The 23336-nt window shown below is 41.8% G+C and overlaps 1 protein-coding gene across 1 annotated transcript in view; it reads left to right on the forward strand.

The window, feature by feature from the left end:
* Positions 1-6444: 6444 nt before the first annotated feature.
* Positions 6445-23336, forward strand: part of SLC7A11 (solute carrier family 7 (anionic amino acid transporter light chain, xc- system), member 11) — a 58609-nt gene continuing 41717 nt past the window's right edge. The window contains exons 1-4 of the mRNA XM_010583623.1: positions 6445-6721; positions 9681-9807; positions 13887-14002; positions 21830-21955. Coding sequence (XP_010581925.1) covers positions 6445-6721; positions 9681-9807; positions 13887-14002; positions 21830-21955 — 646 coding nt within the window. The remainder of the gene's footprint in view (positions 6722-9680; positions 9808-13886; positions 14003-21829; positions 21956-23336) is intronic.

The following is a 23336-nucleotide window of genomic DNA, read 5'->3' on the forward strand; positions in this document are numbered from 1 at the left end:
TTTTCTGCAGTTTAATCCCTTCTTGTGGTAAACTCTGTCACCGCTTCAACCCTTAATTGAGATGTTTCTGTCCATCTGTCTCAATGCACATGTTGTGCCACTGCTGCTGAAGGCTAAAGAAGCCCTAACCACCTGGCAGTTTATTGACTGGAGTCTGACCTTATTGTGTTCACGACCTGCAAGAGGCCACAGCCAAGACTTGTTTGGTCTCCAGACAAAAAGCTACATTAAATGAACCAAAAGAGAAATCCATAGATGCGACTATTGCTGCATCTGGCAATTGAGAGAGGAATGAGAAGGGAACTAGAAATCCCATTACAATTATTCTTGGGTAAGAGTGTAGTTTTCTGTTTCAGAAAAATCAAATAACTTTGAATGTATGCTCCATCTAGTCTAAGCTGTATGCAACAGGAGGGGAATGAGCTTGCTAAACCTAACAGGAAAGAAAGGTGACCTTCTGTTAAGGGTGAGAATAAGGAACTGGAGTTCAGATTAAGACAAGTGATCTGAAAGATTTCCCCATAGGGTGGTCAATAAATTAAAACTTAAGCAAAGTTCTTGAAATTCCCTTTCCCAAGATTTTGGATAGATTATTTTGGTAACAATTCAGTGGCTGAATCTGTCTGTCACACCTGTGAATTGGGATAAGTATCCTTAACCCTTTTAAAAAAAGAAAGATTTGATTCATAGTGGAAAAACATGATTCACATGAAGTACAGCGCCTAGCCAAATAGAGGAGTAAGGCAAATGCCCCAGGAACCTGTTTCTCGTATACATGATACTGTATAAACTGTATGAAAAATACAATAAAAGTAAACAGGGAGTAATTCAATAGCCAAGCCTAAATTTGATAATCTAGGCAGCTGTTATACGTTTTTTTCACACTATAAGCTTTTTATCTAGTGTGAAGAATTATCAGGAAAACAGAGAAATGAGCTAGGAAAGAAAATGTTCTTAGTGCTAATTCTGTCTCGATCTTGATTTTTTTTAAATTTTTTTTTTTAAGAAATCCTAATTTTTTTCAAAAGTGCTGATTAATTCTGTTCACATGCCCAGCCTAGCCTGAGACAGCTCAAGGAAAATCCTGACTCCCTGAAGCCGACAGCAATCTTGCCGTTGTGCCAGGTATCTGGCACATGCGGTTTTGACAGAAATTTACCCTGAGGTCTTGATTTCTTGAAAGCCATGGGGTATTTCAATGTTTGCATCCAAAAGCTGAAGAACAGTGACATAGTAACTCTGCAAATTGTTGTCATTCTGCTGATGAGAAATGCAAACACAGAAAACTCAAGAATAATATTTATGCGCAGCATTGCTTAGGTTATAATTGCATATATCCTGAATATGAAAAATGAGATGGTATAAAACACATACACAGGGCTTCAGTAAGAATAGGCTTGCTTTCGTGTGGAGCTTTCTTACTTGGTACCAGGCACTAATGATTCTTGTCCACTTAAAAAAAAAAAAAATCATTAAAATGTCAAACTGTTCAGCTGAAATCATTATGCCTTTTGAAATAAAGCTTTAATAGTGAGAAAAATAGGAGGGATTTCTGAAATCTTTTTTTTTTTTTCTTTTTTCTTTTCCAGCTGAAAATTGACTGGCAGCTATCAGCAAATTGGAGACAGGGAAACTTTCTGAAGTATTTGCCTTCTAAACTGTTATCGTTGTCTGCAGTCTTCTTGGAACCAGATTTCTATTTGCTGACTGCATAGCATTTTGTTGGAAGCTTTTTACTGAAAATACAAGAAAAAACATTTGAATTGCTTTTGGATTTCTTATAGGATTTTGTCTTATTTTTAAAGCCTCTGAGCTGGATGGGTATTTCATTCCTTCTCATTTTTTGTTTTTCTTCTAAATATCTTCTTTGTTGTCCTGCACCAAGTGGAATGTAAAATAATTAAGCAAGTAATTTGTGAGTCTCTGACTACAAAATAACACTCCCCCCGACATTCTCAGTAATTCCATTTTTAACTAAAGTTTTGACCTGTAGTAGAGGCAATAACAAATTGTTTTAGTCTTCTTGTAGTTCTAGGTTTGCATTATAACTTAAAAACCTGTCCCATTCTACTGAGATTTTTGTATACTTCATGATGATACTATTCTCACTTAAATCCCAGTGACACCTTAGTTCTTAAATTGCTTACAGTTTATTGTTCCCACGCCTGCTAATTAATCTATTTCTCAACACTACAAAAGGAGCAGAAAATCCCCAGTTGAAAATTATCAATGCTATATTATCTACATGAAACAAATACTTTTAGGTATTTTGCCCTCCTTTGACATTTGAAACCAGACTACCGCCTTCCTACAGGGCTGCTTTCCGAGGCTCACAAACAGCTCGGCATTATACAGAGAAGACTCAGCTCGGTTTTCTAAACAACTTTTTCATGCCATGCCACCCACACAAAAGAGTTTGGGGCTTTCCTCGCCTCTTCAGTCTTGATATACTTCCTTTTTTATTCCCGTATCTCCAGTCAGTGTGGCAATCCGTGGCCTGGAGGCTTGGCTTGTGACTCTTTGGATTTGCTCGATGCAATAAGCTGATATACAAATGCCTGGAAGGATTGTCAAGGTATGCTTGCTACACCTAGAAATTAAGGAGTTTTTGTGGGCTTGAGAAGTGGAAACTCAAGTCCAGGCTTGAATTTTAGGTCCTTCACTTTGCTGTGGGTGTGTTGTAGCATTCCCATAAAGGGCAATGCTGTGTGTGTGTGTGTTTTGTAGCATTCCCCAGGGGAAATATCAAAGCTGTAGCTTCTTTGGAATCAGACATACAGCTGTGTCCAGGTATTTGGCACACAATCTACTAGTGTGAAAAACGGGGTACCCCTGTATCAGGCGTGTTCAGTCTGTGAAACACTGTAGTGTCACTATTCCCTGTGATGCTCGAGTATTTCCTTTGCTGGTGTAGTGCGGTGCAGCTGAGGGAAATGTTGTGTTATACACATCATGAACGGTCCCAGCAGCAGAGCTGGTGCTGGTCACCAGAGCCCACCGATGGCCACAGGCAACCAGCACGGGGACCCGACTCCTTCGGTTAGTGGCTTAGCTCTTTGCAGGGTGTAGGCATAGGAAGACTCGTGGGCTTGGCCAGTAAGGATTTCTGTCTGAAACAGACAGTGGATAGGTAGTTGAGGGCTGATGGTGAGATTCAAAAGGAAACCATTTCACAGCGATGATCTTGGTTGTGCTTTAAAATGTTTGTTCAGGAGAAATTGTGTATGAATTGGGAAAAAAAAAAACCAAACCAGCCAGAGAGAAACAATAAAAGGCTGTGCACAATGCCAGCTGCCATTAGAGGTTGAAGGTTTATTTTTCAAAGCATTGTTTTTAGAAACATTCCTTCAAATAATTTCATCGGTCTAAAGAAAATTGCACCTTACACCTTTTTGTTCTGTTTTCAGAGTGGATTTTTATGGAAGAACAGGGCTGTTCTGAGTGTTGGACAGGTTAAGCCCTGCGCTTTCAGAAGAGCTCTCTGAAAAGACAGTGAGCATTGTGTGTTGCGGTTGCATAGTGATACCATGTTCCTTGCTCTGTGATGAATAATTCAAATGAAAGTGGCTGGTGGGCTACAAATAATTGGAACAGATTTTGTGAGTATACCATGTAATGAGAGGCAGCAGTCAGTAATGGGCCTTTTCAAGCTCTGTCCCCTCCTCAGGACTGGGCTCAGGTGATGGAGAATTCTCATGAAATTTCCAGAATATAAGAAATAATCTCCCAACACCAAATAAGTATTCCCTGTCCTGATAATCGGTGAACTGATAATCGGTGAACTGATAATTGGAAGTAAGGCTTGAACTCAAAGGAGGAAAAGGTGCTCCTATTTTTTTGTTTATTTTTAGTGGCTAGCATTAGAGAAGCAATGTACACAACCATACTCACTGTGAAGGCTACAAATAGTGTGATCGCTAGCAAGCTGCCAGTATTTAGGAAAAAGAGTTTTCTGCATCCAGCTTTCCTTAGTTCCTACCTTAGAAATATCACTGGGAATTTCACATGGTCCTAAGCTTTGCATGCGTGTTATCCCTATACCACAGAAGAAGTAAGCACCCTTTTCCCTGCGTGGGAGAGCATTAATAGCTATGTCCAACGGGCAAACATGCATTCTTCTGGCTAGTGGTCAAATGAAATTTGAAAGGCATTATACCGTCCACTGTTTTTACTGAATAACTGATGCAGACAGCTGGATTGCTGGGAGCTGCCTCAGGATTGTCTGGGAGGGTACTGAGCTTTTGGTTTGATCTTGGAACCATCTTCCTGTGTAAATAAAGGGTAAGCATTAGTTAAGAATGATTACCTTAAAATATTAGATGTTTTAAGATGTCATGTGTTTCTTCATTAAACAGCCTTTGAAAATTAAAATAAAGGTCATCAGCCCAACCCAGTTCTGTGGTTAATGCTTTTTCCTGGTTTGATTTGATCTAGTTACTTACTCCAGGCATTTACAATCCTGTTGCGGGGCAGCCTGTGAAAAGTATATCGGGGAAAAAAATTCTGCATAGCACACCTCCTACTCGTGGCACTCGTAACTAGCGCCGTGAAAATTGTCTTGTTTTGGACTGTGCGGTGACCAGAGGAGGTCCTGCCCGCAGTCGGTCTGTGCAGTCACCTCTGGCACACGCCGGAGGGGCAATTGCTTCCCCGACAGGTCGGGCAGACGGTGCAGTGACAACGGGAGCGTAAGCTGTACAGAGAAGCGAGAGATCAGCTGCTGTGCACATCAGCAGGTTGGAGGGAGAAGTAGGATGTGTTCGGAAAATAGGCAAGCGCTATCAGTATGTAGTCAAAAGCTACAATCACTTTGTTTTTTACCATTTAAAGCAGATAAGCTTTTTTTATGCCTTCATTTATCTCAGTGCACATTATTACGGGTGAGTTATAACTGAAAATATGATGCTTTAAAAACACTGAAGTTTTACAGCTGCAGTGTGTTGACACTCCAGGATCTCCTCTTTCTCACATAAATTTGAAAGCACAGTAGTGCTCTGAGCTCAGCGCCTGCTTTTCAAAGGATAAAAGGTTTTAACTTCTATCTCCCCCCCCCCTCCTCAATCCTAAGTCCTAATTAAGCAGTAACTGTAAGAGCAGTAACTGCAGTAATCATTTCTCTTTGCACTGATCTAATCTGAAGCCATGAGCAGCTGCAATAGTTATGCTACGAAGGATTTTTCCCCTTTGGCATATATTGCACAGGCTGTCCCTCGATTAGGTTACAAGTGCTTGAAGGCTATTGATTTTTGCTCTGTTTTATGAGAATGCTCCTCTTTTTAACAGTTTAATTTCTCAGGTTTGAATTTGAATGATCTGGTCGTAAACCAAAAGTATTTATGCATCTGATTACCTGTTTATCTGGTCAGGGAAGCTCTACAGCAACACAAAACCCCCTTTCTGATTCCTGAGCAGCTGGAGATCCCACGCTCTGGGGTGTTCTCCTCCTCCAGCCAGATCACACACGCGAGGTGGCTGTAAACGGTAATAGTATTTCTTAAGGGGAAGCGTCGTTGCGGCGTTGCTTACCGACGTCCTAGAAACACGCTGCGTGTATGAAAATGACTGTACTGTGGAAATAACCCTGGGTTTTCGTTAGGCTGATTTGGGTGTGTTGCTAGGCAACTCGGGGTAACAAGGGCTTGTATGTATTCTTTAGGTGGGTGCAGGTCCCTGTAGAGATTTCCGGGTAAGTAACATAGATGTGAGAGAGGCTGATCAACTGCGACACAAGAAGTTAAGCCCCGCAAACTTAACTTTTGTTAAGAGGAGTTTTTCAAGAAAGAAATTGGATTAGACCCAGGGATGACGTATCCTGTTTGATTTCTTTTCCCCTTGCACTCCGACGAGCTTTGTGTTTAGGCAGGCTTTTGTTTCTGGCTCCGAGTTGCTTGAAAAAAATTTGGGAGTGTGTCTCGGGGTGTCGAGGGTGATGTGCTTAGCTTGATTGGCTCAGTTTTGCTTGCGAGTGCTTTGTTCTTCCCACCACCCTCAGGTCAGTTGTGCAACATGCCCCTACTGTTTAAAAAAAAAAAAAAAAAAAAAGAAAAAAAAAAAAAGAGAAATGCTGAGTAATGCCAGAGGTTTCTCAAATGGCTGATGCAAACCTGGAGAATTTGCATCATCATTCAGCTGGAGTAACTTGGTATGACAAGAGCTTAAATACAAGTCCACGCGGAAGCTGAGCTGGTTTCCAATGATAGGGCAGTACCAGCTCGCAGTGTGAAAGCGCAGGTGTTCCCGAGCAGTGCTCCGATCGCAGTAAAGGCTCAAATACACTTTAGGAGCTTGCTACCTGTGCGTAGGAGCAGCTGGAAAGATAAGAGAGGGCAGAGGAAGAGACTAAGTAGTTGACTACGCAGAGAAGAAAAAAAAAAAACCCCTTGAGTTTCTGCTGCAAACTTTTTTTGCCTGTGCTTGCTGTCGGTGTGCTGGTGGCACTGTAGCATGTTTAGGAAAGCTGCTGTAACCACGGTCTCTAATGGAAGCTATTTGCAGGGGCAAGCTAATGGCAGGTTGCCCTCTATGGACAGCGGACAGCCAGCCCAGGAGGGAAAAGTTGTGCTGAAGAAGAAAGTGACGCTCTTGAGGGGCATATCTATCATAATTGGCACTATCATCGGAGCTGGCATCTTCATCTCTCCCAAAGGCATCTTGAAGAACACGGGCAGTGTGGGCATGTCCTTGACTGTCTGGACAGCGTGCGGGATCCTCTCGCTCTTTGGTAAGCTCCTTAAAATTTTCCAATTGGTCCAGAGGGGCAGCCGGTGGATTATTGCTATTATTTTTCTGATTTTGTCATTGGATAGCAAGGCACAGTGTGGAGCTTGAGGACCAATAGGGCTCCAGAAGGTTTTTTGCTGCGTGATAGGTTGCGTGGAGGGCGCAGAGGTATGCAGCCCCTGTTCCTCCGGCGCTGGGTCAGTAAAGATTGGAAGCTTAAATTATTGTTTCTTATGGGTCCCTAAAGGAACAGGAAATGTAAATGTCCATTTTATGCCATACAATGTGCTGTATGTGTAATGTTTTTCTTCTGGCTGTAAGAGCTAGTTTATGGTTTCCTTGTAAGGCCCCCAGCAGCTGGGGATGCGGGTCACTCCACTCAAACACCGGCGAAATGTTTAGACAGCTCGACTTAGTTCCCTAGAGGCTAGAGCAAGGTCTGAGAGGAATAATTCTCGCTGGGCATAAGCTGTATTGGCATGAAAGGGAGCAAAATAATAACATTAATAACCCCTCTCCCCAGTCTTGTATTACTGCTCTTTACTTCGCTCCTCGCTCGTGATGTTGCTTTGAAAGATTGTGCTGCAAAAAACCAGTGTGATGGAAACAAATTTGTAATACGTGTTTCATTGCTTGCCTGCCTATTGTGACGGTTTTTACCAATTTTATGTATTTTTGAAGAGTAGTAAATTCTGAAGAAAGCCAGTTTATTTGTTCTGTACACAAAGCCCCCATTCAGAGTAGAAAACCCCACCCTGGCCTCTGCAGGACAGAGGGTCCATTGACCTACTTAATGAGTTAATCTCAAAGAAGCCGAAGGACTAACATGAATATTGGCTTTATTTAAAACAGAAACGACTTGTTTTCTGGCAGGAGGTAAAGAGGACAAACACGCACTAGCGCGTGTCTGCTTAATAGGTGGAACATGCAAATGCCACCCTGTGTAAATTGGCTCTGAGCTTAAAAGAAACATGAACTGTTTACAGGCTGAGCCCACCCAAGCCAAACAGACAGTGCAAGTAAGTTAGGACCCGTTCCGGTCAAATGTTAAATGTATTGGTACAATGTGCAGCATAATCTGTTGTACAAATGTGGAAGTTCTGCCTGTAACCGAAATTCCACTACAGAGAAAGATCTCAGATACAATTTGTAACCCTGTCAGAAGACCTTGGTCTTTAGAGTTAGTCAAAACAGAATTTGCTTAAGCATTGCGTTTTGGGCTTTAACATTAATAGTAGTATTTTTCTGGCTGTGAAGTAAAGTCTGTAAAAAAAGAAAAATAATCTCTTTTATCAGAAGGATTTTCTAGATAGTTTTCCAGACTCAAGATACGAAAAACCATGTAATTTGGCCCAGCAAAAGATACTATCTCTTTCTCTGAATGTATCTGTTACACTTATTTTTTCATATTTTCTTACACCGTAAGTGTTTTTAATTCCCTGTGTGACTTAATTATAGTAAGATCACATGCAAAGATCACTTAAGGTCTTGCTGAGGCTATGAGTATAACATGTATCGAAACACAATGTCATTTCGTCCTGAACAGAAGAGGCTGGCGAGAGAAAACCCATCAATAGCTTTTTTTTAATGTGGCTGTAAAAATTCCTTTAAGTACTTTTTCAGGTAAGCTGAAGAACAGCAGATAAAAGCTGCCACATTTTTGCAAAGCCCCAAACAAAGCAAATGAACAAGGGTGGAATTTGTCATAATGTGGTACAGCTTTAATGGGCATGTACACGTTATGTGGGGTTTTGACAACTGTAGTTTTCATCTTAAAGTGCTGCAGCACAAAAGCTCGCAGGGAACAGAGCCGAAATGAGTTCATGTATGTTGCTGATCTTAACTCTATGTGATGCAGTGTTTACAAACTTTATTACTGTTTTCATCTGGCTTCTCAGACTCTTCTAAAAGGGCTGCCTACATTTATCGGACGTGGTACGCTTCTCTACTGCTGTGGTCTACCCGCGGAGCTGAGAATCCACCGTCTTTGTGACGGGGTGATGGCTCATTAAGCAACAGTAGCAGATGGTGCATGGGTGAAGAAGGCTTCATGCAGGTCCTCATGGTTGCAGCATGCTGTTGCCTGCTCCGTAATGGCAGAGGCTGCCCGTTGTGCCGGCAGCAGTCTCGGGGAGCTCTCTGAGAGCTGCTGCTTGCTGGGAATGCCGCTAGCGCTTGCTCCAAAGGGGCCTGAACCACTCCTGCATGAGCTAATGCAGCAGTGTGATGATGTTTTGGGTTTTATTTTAGTCAGTGTAAATTCATCCAAAGGATGAAACGAGCCCCCTGCTATGAAAACGTGAAGTGGTCTGTATCTAGGGCAACACAGAAGTGAAGTGAGCTTTCATTGCATTAGTAGTATACAACAACACTGCACCAGTGTTGAAAAGCCAGGGCTAAGCCATCCCCCGAATTGTGTATATAAGACATTGGGAGTACTATTTAGGAAAATTCTTAATCTGCAACACCTGCTTCCAAATTTTGGGCAGTTGATTGCTTTGCCCGTGGCTGAGGAGAGGTAATACAGTTTTCAGGCTTTTCTTCAGAGACTGAGCCAGGCATCTCTGAGGCTGAAAGGAGCTGATCATCATTTGGTAACAAGCAAATGTGCCACAAGACTTTCACTTAGCGGTGCAGTCAGGCTGGCTGAGAAGCCAGGGTAGCCAGCATGACACAGTGTTTTGTTGTCCCTTACCACGAGATACAGAAGAGTAATGAAACATGTTGATAGCAAATAGTTTGTTCAGTGGCTTTACATGTAAACGTAACTGAATACGTGTATGGTTTTGTTAACAGCAAGTCTAGCTGAATGAATTAAAACTTACAAAGTTGCTTGAAAAAAAGGATTAAAATACATCAAAAGTAGTTGTGATACCACAGCAACTCCATTGTTTAGTTTATAAATGTTTTGAAAGATATTTCTGGATATCTCTCGTGATGCCATGGTTTAACTTCCGCAGGTGCCCTCTGCTATGCTGAACTAGGAACATGCATTAAGAAATCTGGTGGTCACTACATCTACATCCTGGAGGCCTTTGGCCCATTACCCGCTTTTGTGAGAGTCTGGGTTGAATTACTCATCATTCGGTAAGTGTGTTGTGGCTTTTTTGTGTTTCTTTTCTGATGCCAATACACTTTTCAGTCTTAAAGAAAAATCTCCAATACATGATGGGCAAAACAAATCAAATATAACTTGATCAATGAGCTGTGTTTTTTTAGTATGGTTGCTTCAGAGAATTTAACAGTGCTGTTTTGCTTGTTAGCATTGAAACATTCAAGAAGACATATGTGCACGTGTCGGGGGGGAAAACTTATTCTAAGGAAACTGCCACACAAATTCAGCTACTAGCTTTAATTTTGCTAAGCTTACTGTCTCCTTTAATGTCACTAATAACGCTAATACCCATGCCTATATATAGTATAGTGGAAGAGGAAAGTCACCTTTACATTTTCTCAGTCTTGGCACTAGCTTTTGGAGTGGTCGCTGTTGTCTGTGGATACAGGAATAACTCCTGGTGAAGCTATAGCCTGGTAGTTTTCAGATTTGGGGGCATCATGTGTTCTTTACATGTCAGTTCGGGTCCCCATTTTTTTTGTTTTTGTGGGGTGTTGGAGAATGTAACTCTTGATTGCTATGAAAAGCACTAACTGGCCAAATAAAGGAACATTAAGTCCTTATATATCTAAAATGTCCAAAGTATTGTTTTGGTTTGTAAGCCTGTGACTCATGTAGCCCTTGACATTGTATAGGTGAATTACAATATGAAGATGCTGAATTATCGAATCATATCAAATAAATTTTCATGATGTAAATGGATCTTTGTATCAAACTCAAATATGGCCCTTTGAATTTTTTATATATATATATATATATTTTTTTTTTTTACAGTATTGCTGAGGCTGGAGAGCTTGTTACACGTAGAACAGGGCAACTCACTTATGCAAAATGACTTCGGAAATGCTCCATTCCTGCCTCAGGCTAGTTAGCACTCCTTTCCCCTCTCTTCTGCAATCAGCAAATTAGTCACAAAAGCGCAAGCCTCGTTTCAAATCACAACTATGTTTACATAATATTGACAAGTTCTAGCATAGACTGTTGAGTTTAAAAGTACTGACAGCGCTGAGTCATTATGAATCCATAAATTCTTATCTTGTTTCCGGAGGAATTCATTATGTATGTCAGATGGTCCCTCACATCCTCCCCACCCATACATAACCTTTGAATTAACTGCATAATTTCCATCAAATGTGATGAAAGAGGAGATGTCTTAACTGTATTAACTTTTTGCCAAAAAGGAAAACCAGACAGAGGAAACAGACCTATATTTTCACTGTGAGCAGCACGGTGCTGTGAAGGTAGCTATGTCATTGCACATCACAGAATCAACAAAAGAGAGTAGTGTTAGAAATCCTGCTCTTAACCTGCACCTTACTAGGCAGGAGAAACTTATTAACCTAGACACAAATACCCACAAGAAACCAGGCTTCACAAATTCCTCTCCTTGCAAAATTATTATTTTTTTTTACATATGACAGTGTCCCAGGAGCATCGCGAAAACACTCTTAGTCATTGTGATCTGCCCCACACCCAGAAAATAATCATCTTGCATGGGAAGGAACATCAGTGGATTCTTTAATCATCAAATCTGAGAGGCAGCAAGGGAGGTGTACTTGTTATAACTTGTGATGATCAGAGCAGTGCTGCCGAAACCCTGTGTAGAGTTTTATATCTGACTCCTGCATCGGTAAACTAATTGGCTGCTGCTATCAAAGAAGTTGAGACCTAATATGTATCTAGGTTTTTTTCAGTAGATGAAGTTGCACACACGCTTCTTGGCTAAGCCATTTTTAATTCTGAAAGACTGCAGGATTATCACACCCATGGGCTGGTGGAGCAGCCACAACCAAAATAAACATTTCCTGCTCTTGTATGTCTTTTCAGCCACTATTTTACTGTCTAGGACACACTTAAACTCTGCTCACATACTGATTAAATTGTGCCAGCATCCCTTGCTGTTTAGATGTGCCTTACACTGTGCTGCTCCTCGTCCAGTACAAGCAGGAACTTTTTTCTCCCCAAAAGTCAAGTTGGAGGTATATTACATACTTTAAAAAAACAAACAAAGAACTAGTTTTCGAACAAGTGAAGATGACTGCAGCGCTTCACTATGGTGGTTGCTAAACACAGGTTGGGTGAGAGTGTGATGCCAAGTGACTCACTCACCTGTGGTATATGCTGGGGCATTCTGTCTGCTCCTTTCCCGGTGGCTTTTTGTGCTCCTTGTCCTTCAATGAAAGCTGCTAATGTGCTTTCTGTCTGCTCCTGAACACGCAGTTTAAGGAGCTGCCAGCCTGTCTTTAGGATTGCAGTCAAAAGGATAAACGCCCCATTCCTTCAACTTCCACCTCCATAGATTGACTACACTGCCAGCAACATCTCCCCCCCAACATGGGAATATGAGAGAGACGGCTATTTATTAGAGGTATAATTTATGAGCTGTGTTTTAAAAACCACTATGTTTTTAAAAACATAGAGGCAGCGACTGCCTCTTTAAAAAGGCTTCTCTTAAAATGAGAGGGAAAAATCCAAATTCTGGAAAAAGGAGCTGGGACTGAGGAAAAAGGTCTGGGAAAGCTCCAAAGATCTGATCTTTGATCTGATCTAGGACACTTCAAACTACTTTTGGCAGGCTGCCGTACTTAAAATTGGAAGCCCGGTGATCTTCTTGAAATGTAAATTAGAAATATTGCACCGAGGTAAAGTCAGTAAATGTCTGTGTAAATCCAGCACAGGGGTCATTTGGTCCCTGAGCAAAGGCAAAAGTTGCAAAGCCAATTGTTGGCCAGCGAGAGGAACAGTCCTTGTGCACGGGGGATGCACTGGCAGCAGCCCTCATTTGTCCATGCAGAAACTTTCCGAGGAAGATACTTCTGTTCTTTGCTGCTCTGCAGTTTGGACCAACGCAATGTGTGACATTTTGGTTGAGTCATAACGCTAAGAAAGTGGGGTTTGTTTCAAGGGCGAAACTCTTGTGTGGAAAATTCTTTTATCGTTCAATGGAGAATCGTAACTTCTCTGCAGAATTTTTACGCTGTTCCATAGCATTTTTAGCAACTATATTTTTATTAAAATTCTGTAAGCTGAGGCATTATTTTATTAAATGCTGTAGATTTTTTTACAAGAAATTTGCATGGACTCTTGTTTAACTCAAAAATTCTTTGAGGCAGTCATATGCCCTTTTGTCCTTACTGTGTGTGAGAGTGAGAGGAAGCACAGATGCCACCAGCTCTCCTAAGAAGGGTGAAAGTGTCCTCCCAAACAAAACGTGAACAGACCACTGGAACTGTAATATGCAGACAGTGTCTGATCCGAGGCACAGGGTAATTTGCTGTTAATATGTGTCAGTGCTAAGGCTTCTGGCAAACATTTAGCTTGTCTCAAAGAGAAAGGCTGTATGAATATTATGAGTATTTCAAATTGGTAAATTCCACAGCTGTGTGCCTTTCTTCACATTTCTCTGTTTCATGGGAGATGCTTTCTGTACTGTGAGGATTTTTGCTCTCACTTGCAGTGTTAGGAAGTTGTTAGTCACTAAAAGGAACAAATTCTGTATGCATTTTAGGAAATCCCATTTTCATTCATTTTTTGCATTGTCTCAGGTTTTAATAACAGACTTGAGTAGGTTTTGGATACTTATTTCAGTAAAGCAGAATTCTCAGCTTGCTTGAAATTAATTTGCTTGTGTCTCTCAGGGGTGAGATATACCTGGCCACTAAAATTAAGTCCTCAGTGACTCAGGGTTTTGCCCATGTAATCTAATTCTGGCCATGTTCACTTCAAGCAAGTGAATGAAGATTTCTATTGATGTCTTTCCTTTCTGTTTATGGCTGCTTCACAACATGGAAGTTGTAAGAGCGATCCTGGTAGGAAGTGTTGCTCTCAAGATCAGAACTGCTGAGCAAAGCTAAACAGCTTGTGGTTTCCTGCTACAATCAGAAATCATGGTACATGGCAGCATAGTTACAAGCAGGCTCCAAAATTAAGTACGGTTCACAGTTCTGTGATAGTAAAGTTACAGCACGATCTCATAAGAATATTATCTATGTCCTACTGCAGATTAATTTTGTGATTTTTTTTGTTGTTTTTGTTTTTGTTTTTACTCTAGCCCTGCTGCCACAGCAGTGATATCATTGGCATTTGGACGTTACATTTTGGAACCTTTCTTTATGCAGTGTGAAATCCCAGAACTTGCGATTAAACTTATTACAGCTGTTGGCATCAGTAAGTATCCAATTTTAGGTTTCAGGGAGGGGTAAAGATGATGTAAATTGAAAAAAAAAAAATAATCACACACTGAACAGGTAGTCGTTTGACGTGACTCATTACAAAATGACTGTGCATCCAATGCCAAGGGCATCGGCGTGACTTTTTGCCTGGGTATGTGTGTTTGTGAACATACGCAGTAGTAAAAAGAATAGTAGACTTTATTAATGGCAGGGAAAATCTATTGCCAAGGCTGATTCTGTTGCCACTTGAATTAATGGCAGAACTCTCATTACTTTTGTGGAAGCAATTTCAGTCCCCAAGAGATGGTGAGCCAGTGCCAGAGATATGGAAGAATGATTACCTGATTTTAAGTGCTTTGCTCTACCTCTGTTTTAGGAGGCAATTGAGTGCCAAGTATGATGCCATGAAGAAATGTAGTTCTCTGGAGTGGAGCACAGGCAACATGAGATCATCTTCCCTAGTCCCACACTGTCCTTCATAGCAATAAAACTTATTGAGGTACTTGTGGTTCAGGAAGCAGGAACCCAACTGATGACTTTGGGAGCAGGGTGTACAGCTTGGTGAAAACACACGTCTGTTACCGGCAGCTTGTCCTACCCTTGCTAACTTTGCCATTAGTGTAAAAGGGACCATTTAGGGTTACAGAGAACCAATAATTGCCAGTGGAAGGAGGGAGGCTACCCTGAAACCAGGAGCTTTACAGTGTACCTGGGCTGGTGTGGGAGGCTGCATGAAAGGAGAAGGCAGGAATCGTGATGTGAGTGGGACCCTGGAGCCGTGTGCCTGTAGTGCTGGAGGCTCGTTTCCAGTTCTGTCTGGTCACTGGCGATGGTGCGCCTTGCACACGTGCGCACGCATTCGCATTCAGCTGTGCTGGGAGGAGAGTGCAGAGTAGACCTGAGTAATTAGTAACAGATTGTTCCTTTCAATCTGGTCAGCGTGTGCACGTATCAGAAACAAAAGGACAGGAAAAAGGAATTAAGACATGCAAAATGATCAAAGGCACACTGGAGACCTCTTCAGTTTTGCACAATAATAGGTTCAGATGACTTTTTCTTTCTTTGGGGTACGGAGTTCAACTGACATTGAAATTTCCAGTCTCCAGGTTACTGTGGCTAGTTGCCTTCTGCCAGGAGTGTTAAAAAAAATCAGTATGTGACCGCATTTCTTTCTAACTTAATTATGCACAAACTATAGGTTTCATAGGAATAATTGAATTAAGGGCTTGAATTTTTGAGGTCAATGACTTTTTATAGCTACATCTGTCTGAAATATTTCAGTGCAAGATAAGGGTGAAACAGATGTTCAGTAACTTCAAGGTCACTGAGACAGAAGGAATGTTAAGTGAGGACTCCATCAAAGCATTTTGTTAAGTGCATGTGATTCAAGCACAATAAGTGAACAATTTGAAATGGGTTTTTATTGCTTTTAATTTAATTGAAAATCTGTGTGATAAGCCAGGGCTTCGCAAAGTAATTAAACAAAGAAGTAGCATTGCGGGGGCGGGGGGTGGAGTTACGCTGAAATAATTACAGCCTAAAGGGAGAGAGGAGTTCACAGCAGCTCCTATGGTGAGGGCGGGTCTGTACAGCGCAGGTAGGATGAGCTGTCATTTCACCGAAAGAAGGGATTCTCGTAGGAAGTTTGTCATGGTGAATGGGACAATGCTGAGGAAAACAGTGATGTGTCAGACTGAGTCTTTATTCTTTGCAATGTCCTCTACAGTGGAGTTTCATTTGTAGTAGTTTTTGATCATATGCTACACTTAAGCTCAGGGATCCCAGGGTGAATAGCTGTTGTTCTTGTATGGTAAGAATTAGCTGTTGTGGTGGTAATTGTTATGAATGTTTTGTATTGTGCATGTAGGCAGAGTGATAGGTAAGATTAAACTGTTGTTGAGCTGAACAGACACATTGGAGCCCCGAAGATCTTATAATCCAATTTAATGGTGCCAAAGGTAGTGTCTGCTTCCACTGAAAATTTTGTTAATCGGAAAGTGAACTGACGTGCCTTTTGTCTTCTTACCCACTCCTGGTCCCTTCTTCCTCCTGTGCCTGATGACAGAGTGCTCACCGCACATCTGTCTTTACTGTGCAGGGGGAAAGGTACTGGCAATCACCATTAAACTCTGTCCTTGGGTGAGACTTTGTTCTGTAGCTTTACCTCGTCATTTCTGATCACGCTAGAAAGGGCAGGGAGAGATTTTTGAAAAATCTCCAGGTGATCCCCTGCGCCCAAACACAATCAGCATCTCTGAACAATTTCTGACAGATATTTGTCTAAGCTGGTCTTAAAATCTCTAGTGAGCGAGTTTCTAAAGCCTCACCTAATACTGTAGCCTATTTTTTTCTTCCTTCCACAAACCACTTTTTTTTACCCCCCCCCCCCCCCCACCTAACTGTCCTTTTCTGCACTTTAAGCCTATTATTAAAAGGTTGCCTGAGATGGATGCAACCAGGATTATGATGGGGAGTGGCAAATACTGTTGCTCCTCTACCAGCTGCAAGTGAGTACTTTTTGTAGAGGAGCTACAGCCCATTCTGCTCTCCACCACTCCACCTCAGTGCCTCTGCGGTGAAAAAGGAATGACAGTGCTGCAGAGAAGACATAGATCAGATGAGAACTAAAATGGAACTACTGGAGATGGTGATCTTTAAAAAAACCCCTCATTTTTGGTTTGCTATTTATAGGGGAAAAGCATATGCTGGGTGCAAAATTCCCCTTGAAATCACATCTGTTCTGAGGCATTTTGAACAATCTGTAGAAGCAAATTTTCTGTTCCACAATATGGTGCTTTCATTTTATTATTTTTTATTTTTTTTTTAAATAAAAGCAACCAACCCAAAAGTCCAAACATTTCAAAGGCTTGGTAGAGAGAAGGATGATTGTGTGGAGGTACTCTTCAGATACCCCAGCTTTCTGAACCTCTGAAGCAAAGGCTGTCTGCTCTTTTCAAATTTAGAAATCACTTAATTCACTTGATATTTCTCAAGCAAATCCCCACAAGGAGAAAAACCTAGGCAAATACTGGATATGCATATCTCAGTCTATCTGTCAGTCTGCCATAAACTTTTTCTAAACTCAAGTCAATTTAACTGTACCTGAAAGGAGAGCAGACATCTCAAAGAGAGCTAATTGCTATAATTTTTTGAAAATAAGTGGCCAGGTAGAGCAGAGAGAACCTGGATGTGCCCCAGCATAGAAAGAGACAGCTGAAGAAAATGCAAACAGGAGATGAGGCCTTCTAAATGTCCAGCTTTGCTTAAGTGGGACAAAACAGCTGCAGGACACAAAGCAGAAAGGATGCCGTTTGCCTTTGTTCTGATGATGAAGATGGTCTTTTTAGGAGAAAGAGTTAAAAATTCATTTCTCTCTAAGTGAAAGTTGGTAGACTCCTCCATATTTATTGTTTCTTCCAATGAAGAAACATCCTATCACCATGCCTATCACCATTGCAAAGCATGGTGATAGGCAGTGCGACCCCCCCCTATATTCATATATTGCTTTATTTATATCTTTTAATTCTTCTCCTAATGGCAAGCTTAAATATATTGGTAACAGGAAGGGATAAATTGTACTGTGTGAAGGTATTGAACTGTACTATCAATATGTAACCTGAATAGATACGCAATCTTAACTGAGCCTGTTCTAATCTTGTCTTGGCTTCTGTATCAGAAAGCAGATAAACAGGTTTCAGCTATTAAAAACTGTGAGACTGAAAGCAGGTTACCAACTCCCACACGTTTTTCAAGTTTCTACACTCATCCATGCGTATTTTGGGCATTTTACGCTGCAATAATGTACAATTTCCCCCCTTTTTTGGAGCTCTGCCAAAAACCCTCGAATACCCCAAACTATGGCTGTTAGAGGTAATGCTGTGCTTGAAAACCAAGGTCAGCTGTACAGATCTATCAGTGCTTGCGGGCAAATACTCCAGCCCAAAGCTTTATTGGCATATATTTGGTGTGTGAGTCTATAGTTAGTTGCTTCCCCCGCCCCCCCACCTCCCACCCATGGCAGATGTTACAGGCGTAGCTCTCTACCGCTGACAGTTTTCAGACAAGCAGTTTAAATTAAGACATCTCTTGGCTTGCAGGGATAGCAAAAGCTGCTCTGGTGGGTGCTTTTGTGCCTCCTGTGACTTCATTTTAATTGACGCATTAGGATCTGCAAAGTGAGGGTATTTTTTGCTTTGTGCAAATGCCTTGACCCTAAAAACCTGACAAGTTAGGGGAGGGCAGTTTCCTTGGTTTCCTGCTGAGGCAATGGTACATATATTCTTAAAAAGTAGGCCAGGATGTAATGTTTACTGCTGCTTCTCCCATTAGATTTTGTTATCCGTCTATAGCCGTGGCTGTGTGAAGGCAAGAGATTGTGAAAAGCAACATGATCAGTGTTACCGTTGTGTTTGATTGTTCATGGTGTTCGATTGTTCATGAACCCTATTTTGTTCTCCCTCCATACTCCCTTCAGTTAGGATTCATCTCACTTTTAGCTAGGTGTTGAGTTTAAGGTAATTTTCTATGCTCCCCGTAGAGTTAGTGGAGAAAGAGGGAAAGAGACTCTTCCTGAAGGCAACTCATCTCATCTGAGATAGGCATCTGAAAGAGGTGTTATTATTCATCCTCTGGAGGTAACTGTCTCTTCATTGAGGATGCAGCCACACTAGATGCCTGACTTTTAGTTAGCAAAGTTAGAGAGATGAGTTCTCCTTTCACTGTCCTGTTGTCTGGGGAGTTGCTGCCTCCTTCTGATCTTTGCTGTGATCCTGTATCATAGCATCTGCAATCAGTTTCTTGAAGTATCTCCATAAGGCCCTATTCATAGAAGAGAGGTGTTGAATAATGACCACAGTCTCAAGATATAATTTCCGTCTTGAATCCTGGCACAGTTGTCATATTCTTTTCCTGCTTTTTAACAGCTTTCTTCATGACTTCTCCATTGCCTTTCACTATCCAGTTACTAACACAACCAGTATGGTGCTGATACGTGACAGCAGTATAAGCCCCACATCCCTATATGTCTGTTATGCACGTAGAACTGCTAAGGCTAAACATTGTAAGACGACTGTAAATTCTTATAGCCTACTAAGTCCAATAAAATGAAATTCCAAAAAATACCAAATTAGTCTCAAATATTCTAAGAGCTTAAGTCTCAGCCTTGCAACCTGACCTACTATATTTGTGCAGTCGTCCAACTCTGCAAGAGACTTACTCTTATAGAGGACCATCAAAACTAACGACACGTGCACTGGACCGACTGCAGTTGTAACATCCCTTCGGCTTGTCAATTAAATGAAAGTTCTTGCAGTGTCCATTTTGCTTTCGCTATTTGATTAGAAAGCCTCACATGAGACATTTGGCTGGCTTGAACTCACAGTTGGGGATGGAGAAGGTTTTAACACAGCTTGCTCACAAGCAGGCTGACTTCATGAAAATACCAGCCTGCGTTTTTTTCTTTGAAGCCGGTGTAGCTCTTATACAGAATTGGGGCTTGTGATTTGTGTGTGGCTGGTGAGCAAGGAAGGTTATGAGTTTCCGTGTGAGTTGATGTTAGTGTTTGTACTAGTTTGCCATCCAGTGACATTCTCATATGTGTATCAGGAAGGTGAAAGCAATACGTTAGAAAACCTCGAGGAGGGCTCTCTGCAGGGAGGATGCTCACATTACCTATTCTGACCTATGCAAGGTAACAGACCGATCGCTGCAGTCAGCTTGAACTCTGAATAAGCTGGAAGTCAAATTGCAGATATTTTCTTACACATAAAACTCTTCCTTGATGTTTTCTTGTGGCCTGGTCCCTGCCTGAGTTTTGTCTTCTGGGAAAGAAAAGTATGATATCCCAAGCTTTCTAGGAAATTTGAAATAAGCCAGTGCTTGTTTATGGCACTGGATTTTCTTTATAACTTAAACGCTGTTGGTCAAATGAATATTTTAAATATGTTTTGCTTAAATGACTGTTGTTAAACTTCCTGGTAATCAAGCCTTAGGAAGAGAGGGGGAGCCTCAATCATGGTAATATTCAGCCTCAACCTTAAAGGCATCTTTCAACATTTAAATGAGTGAAGATATGTCAGGGTAGTATTGGGACAACGGAGTAATGAATCAGACCCCTGGGATTTTCTGTTTCCTGCCAAGTATAGGCATACATGGAAGTAGTAAAGCAAAAAATAAGTATTTGGATCTCAAGTGATACTTTGCAGAAGTCCACATCATTTCTTTGTGACTTAGAAAAGAATGACTCAGTTCTGAAATCTGGTGAAATACTGAACTGGAAAAACATTTTGACCTTTAAGATCTTTTTTTGGTAAAAAGTTCACATTAAACAAAGTTGTGGGCTTATGTTGACTTTGGTAATTTGTTCATTTGAGAGTGGAGCCCTCACTTTCCCAAATGAAAATTCCAGAATATACTTTTAAATTTTTTTCCTGGAATTTTTGTTTTATTAAAAACATCTAAAAAATACATTGGAATCCGGATTACTTGGAATTTTCTCCCTTTCCCATTAAACCAAAACTACTTTCGGTTTAAACTGAGAAAAGTTTTTTATGATCTATTTTTTGGCCTTGCTGGTGAACAGAATCTGTAGAAAAGACTTGGGATAAATCAGTGGGTTTTGCTGTACCATGCCAGATTTACAATGCTAGCTCATACAAACTGACTCCCAGACTCTGGCGGGAGATAGCAACTTGTGATTTTATGTGTCCGAAGAAGTGCGATATGGCTGATGATACAGACAAACCAGTGCTCTTGAGAGAGTTTGGAGTATGGGAGGACTGTGATGAGGAGCTAATTTATTAGCTCCACAGGATGGCAAGAAAGAGAAGATGAGTGAGCAAGCTTGTTTGACTATGTTCGCCTTTCCCCGCAGCGAAGGGGGAAAGGGACTTTTTACCTAGTGAAATGACTCCCATTTTCCATTCTTTAGGTATTTCTTTCCTTTTTTTTTTTTTTTTTTTTTAATATCTAAACTCCTTTATTGATTCTGTTTTGCCAGGGTGATGGTTTAAATAAGCTAGAATAACTGGCACTCAATGGTAAGACCTACCATCCTCCTGTCAGTCAGTGCTGTAGTAAAGGCCAGAAGATGCCCTCCCTGACCCAGAAGGAGATGTGAGCTGAGCAGGCAGGACCTAAAAGCCATTCTCACTTATCTCTCTACGTGTTGGTGAGGTGCAGATTTGGGCTTTGTTTTCAAGAAGTAAAAGGTCTCTGTTTCTTCACCAATTCCCAACAAGGATGGGGCGGTTACTTTTACTCTGGCCCTCCTGCATCTCTGGTGGTATGGCAATAAGGATGGAGAAAGAGTGCAAAAGAGGAGCGGGGGTAAATAAGGTAGTGAAAAATTATGTGGGGCCTAAATGGGGGTGAGAAAGTTTAATATGATTATTTATTGTTATTGTTTTCTGAAAATGCAAATCTCTACTCAAACTGGCACGGATACAGCAATCTGGAGTGCCAAGGGTTGGGCAATTAATTTCTTTCATCTAAGGCAGGGTCCTGCCAGCCTGTTGTCTACCAACAGCTAACAATTCTGGGTAAACAAAGCTGTAATTTGGTGCAGAGGGAACCAGGCAGAGAACGGAGAGACGGATGGGCCGCGCAGTGGGTCAGACAGAAGGGCTCAGCTCAAGCGTTTCATGCGGTGTCTGGAAGGGGAATGTGAGAAGTGGGAGGGCAGCAGCTGGAGAAGGTTATCGGGGTGTATTTCCTTTAATGCATCAGGATCTATTGTGTGTGTGGCCTCTCTGCTGGCAAAGAGTTTTGCGGCAATTTCAGCAGCATGAGTATTTCTTTCTGACTTTTCTTTTTCCCCTTGCAGCGCTGGTGATGGTCCTGAATAGCACGAGTGTCAGCTGGAGTGCCCGCATTCAGATTTTTCTTACCTTTTGCAAGCTTGTAGCAATTCTGATAATTATAGTCCCCGGAGTTATCCAGCTAATTAAAGGTATGAAATGAAAAGTAAATGCTTTTAAAGTGCTTTTATCTTTACCCTCCCTAGTCTTTCCCCACCTGCCTCCACCAAATAATGCTTATAGCAGCAAAATCTCTTAATTAGTCTGTGCTTGCTTAACTGAAGCTCTGTACTGTCATGTAATTGATTAGAAGTGGAACTACACTGGGGTGAACTGGTATTTCCTTCAGCATGCCAATGAGTCTCTTCAGATCAGACTCTGTTTTCAAATGAGCGAAAGGATTGCCCTTCTCTGTAATTTGCCTTTGGCATGAACTTTGTAAAAGGGGCAGGATGGGTTTTAATGGCAGATGGGCACAGCCTTGGTCCAGGCAGAGTATGTGTCCTTTAACTGGGCTAGTGCCTAGTCCTGTTTGATACTGGGTATGTGGTGGTGGAAGGGGCTCAGAATATATGAAAGAAACAGTATCATGGATGCTGTCCTACCCTTTTGGTGATGTAAATTGTGAAGTTAAAGGTGCTGTACTGGCAAGAGAAACTGTAGTTAGCTATTGCTTTCACGGGCTTCCTGCCTGCAAGTACTGGATTCTTGTGCCGCATGCGTGCTTTACTTCTTCCAAGTGAAAAACTAAAGCATACCTAAAAACAATAGTCTGGGGCTAACCCAAGCATAGGAAAGGAAAGCAGAAGTGTTTGCAGGGCCAGAATTACTCTACGGACTTTATCAGTGTTGCTGCATAAGCAAGGAGCGTGAAACCACACCACTGTTCTCCCCAGCAGCGCCCAGCACAGACGTGGCGGCGCAGGCCTTTCCTTGGCTCTCTGGAAGTCGTTGCAGTGAAGCCGTGCTGGCAGAGAAACTCTTTCCACTGACATATGCTTAGTTACCTGAAGAGGCTTTTCCATTACAGCCCTATCAGCAGCGGGTGCGAGATGGTGACGGGCCCCAGCTCACTCTCGTTACAATAACGCTGGGCAATAACTAACAAAGCACAAGGAGCCGTTCAGCGCAGAGGGTCAGAACGGGCAGCACTTTTTAATGAATTGGTGGCAGATTAAAAAATTATCACGGTTCTTGGCTCTGTCCCTGGGGATGCTCTTTTATGATGCTTCACAAAGCCTCCCATCTGAGTCAACAGCACAGCATTAGGCTCTGCGGTGAGCTCAGTTTCTCAGGGATGGGCGGCTCTCTGTGGTTAGAAATAGACTCTGAAATAAAAGTTTTCCTGTGTAGCACTCTGCTGATTCACTATGTCTGTTTTCATGTTTTTCACTTCCTCTCTGGCAGTTGCAATGCCTCTTCCCTCACCTCCCTTCATGTGCAAAATTTCTCTCTCTTCCCACCCGCCCCATTTTTCCTAGACCTTTGGAACAGGCCAGACCCAGGTTTGGTTGGGGTTTGCTGCCCTTAAGA

Source organism: Haliaeetus leucocephalus, unplaced genomic scaffold, assembly GCF_000737465.1.
Source record: "Haliaeetus leucocephalus isolate CR32 unplaced genomic scaffold, Haliaeetus_leucocephalus-4.0 Scaffold924, whole genome shotgun sequence".
NCBI lineage: Eukaryota > Metazoa > Chordata > Aves > Accipitriformes > Accipitridae > Haliaeetus > Haliaeetus leucocephalus.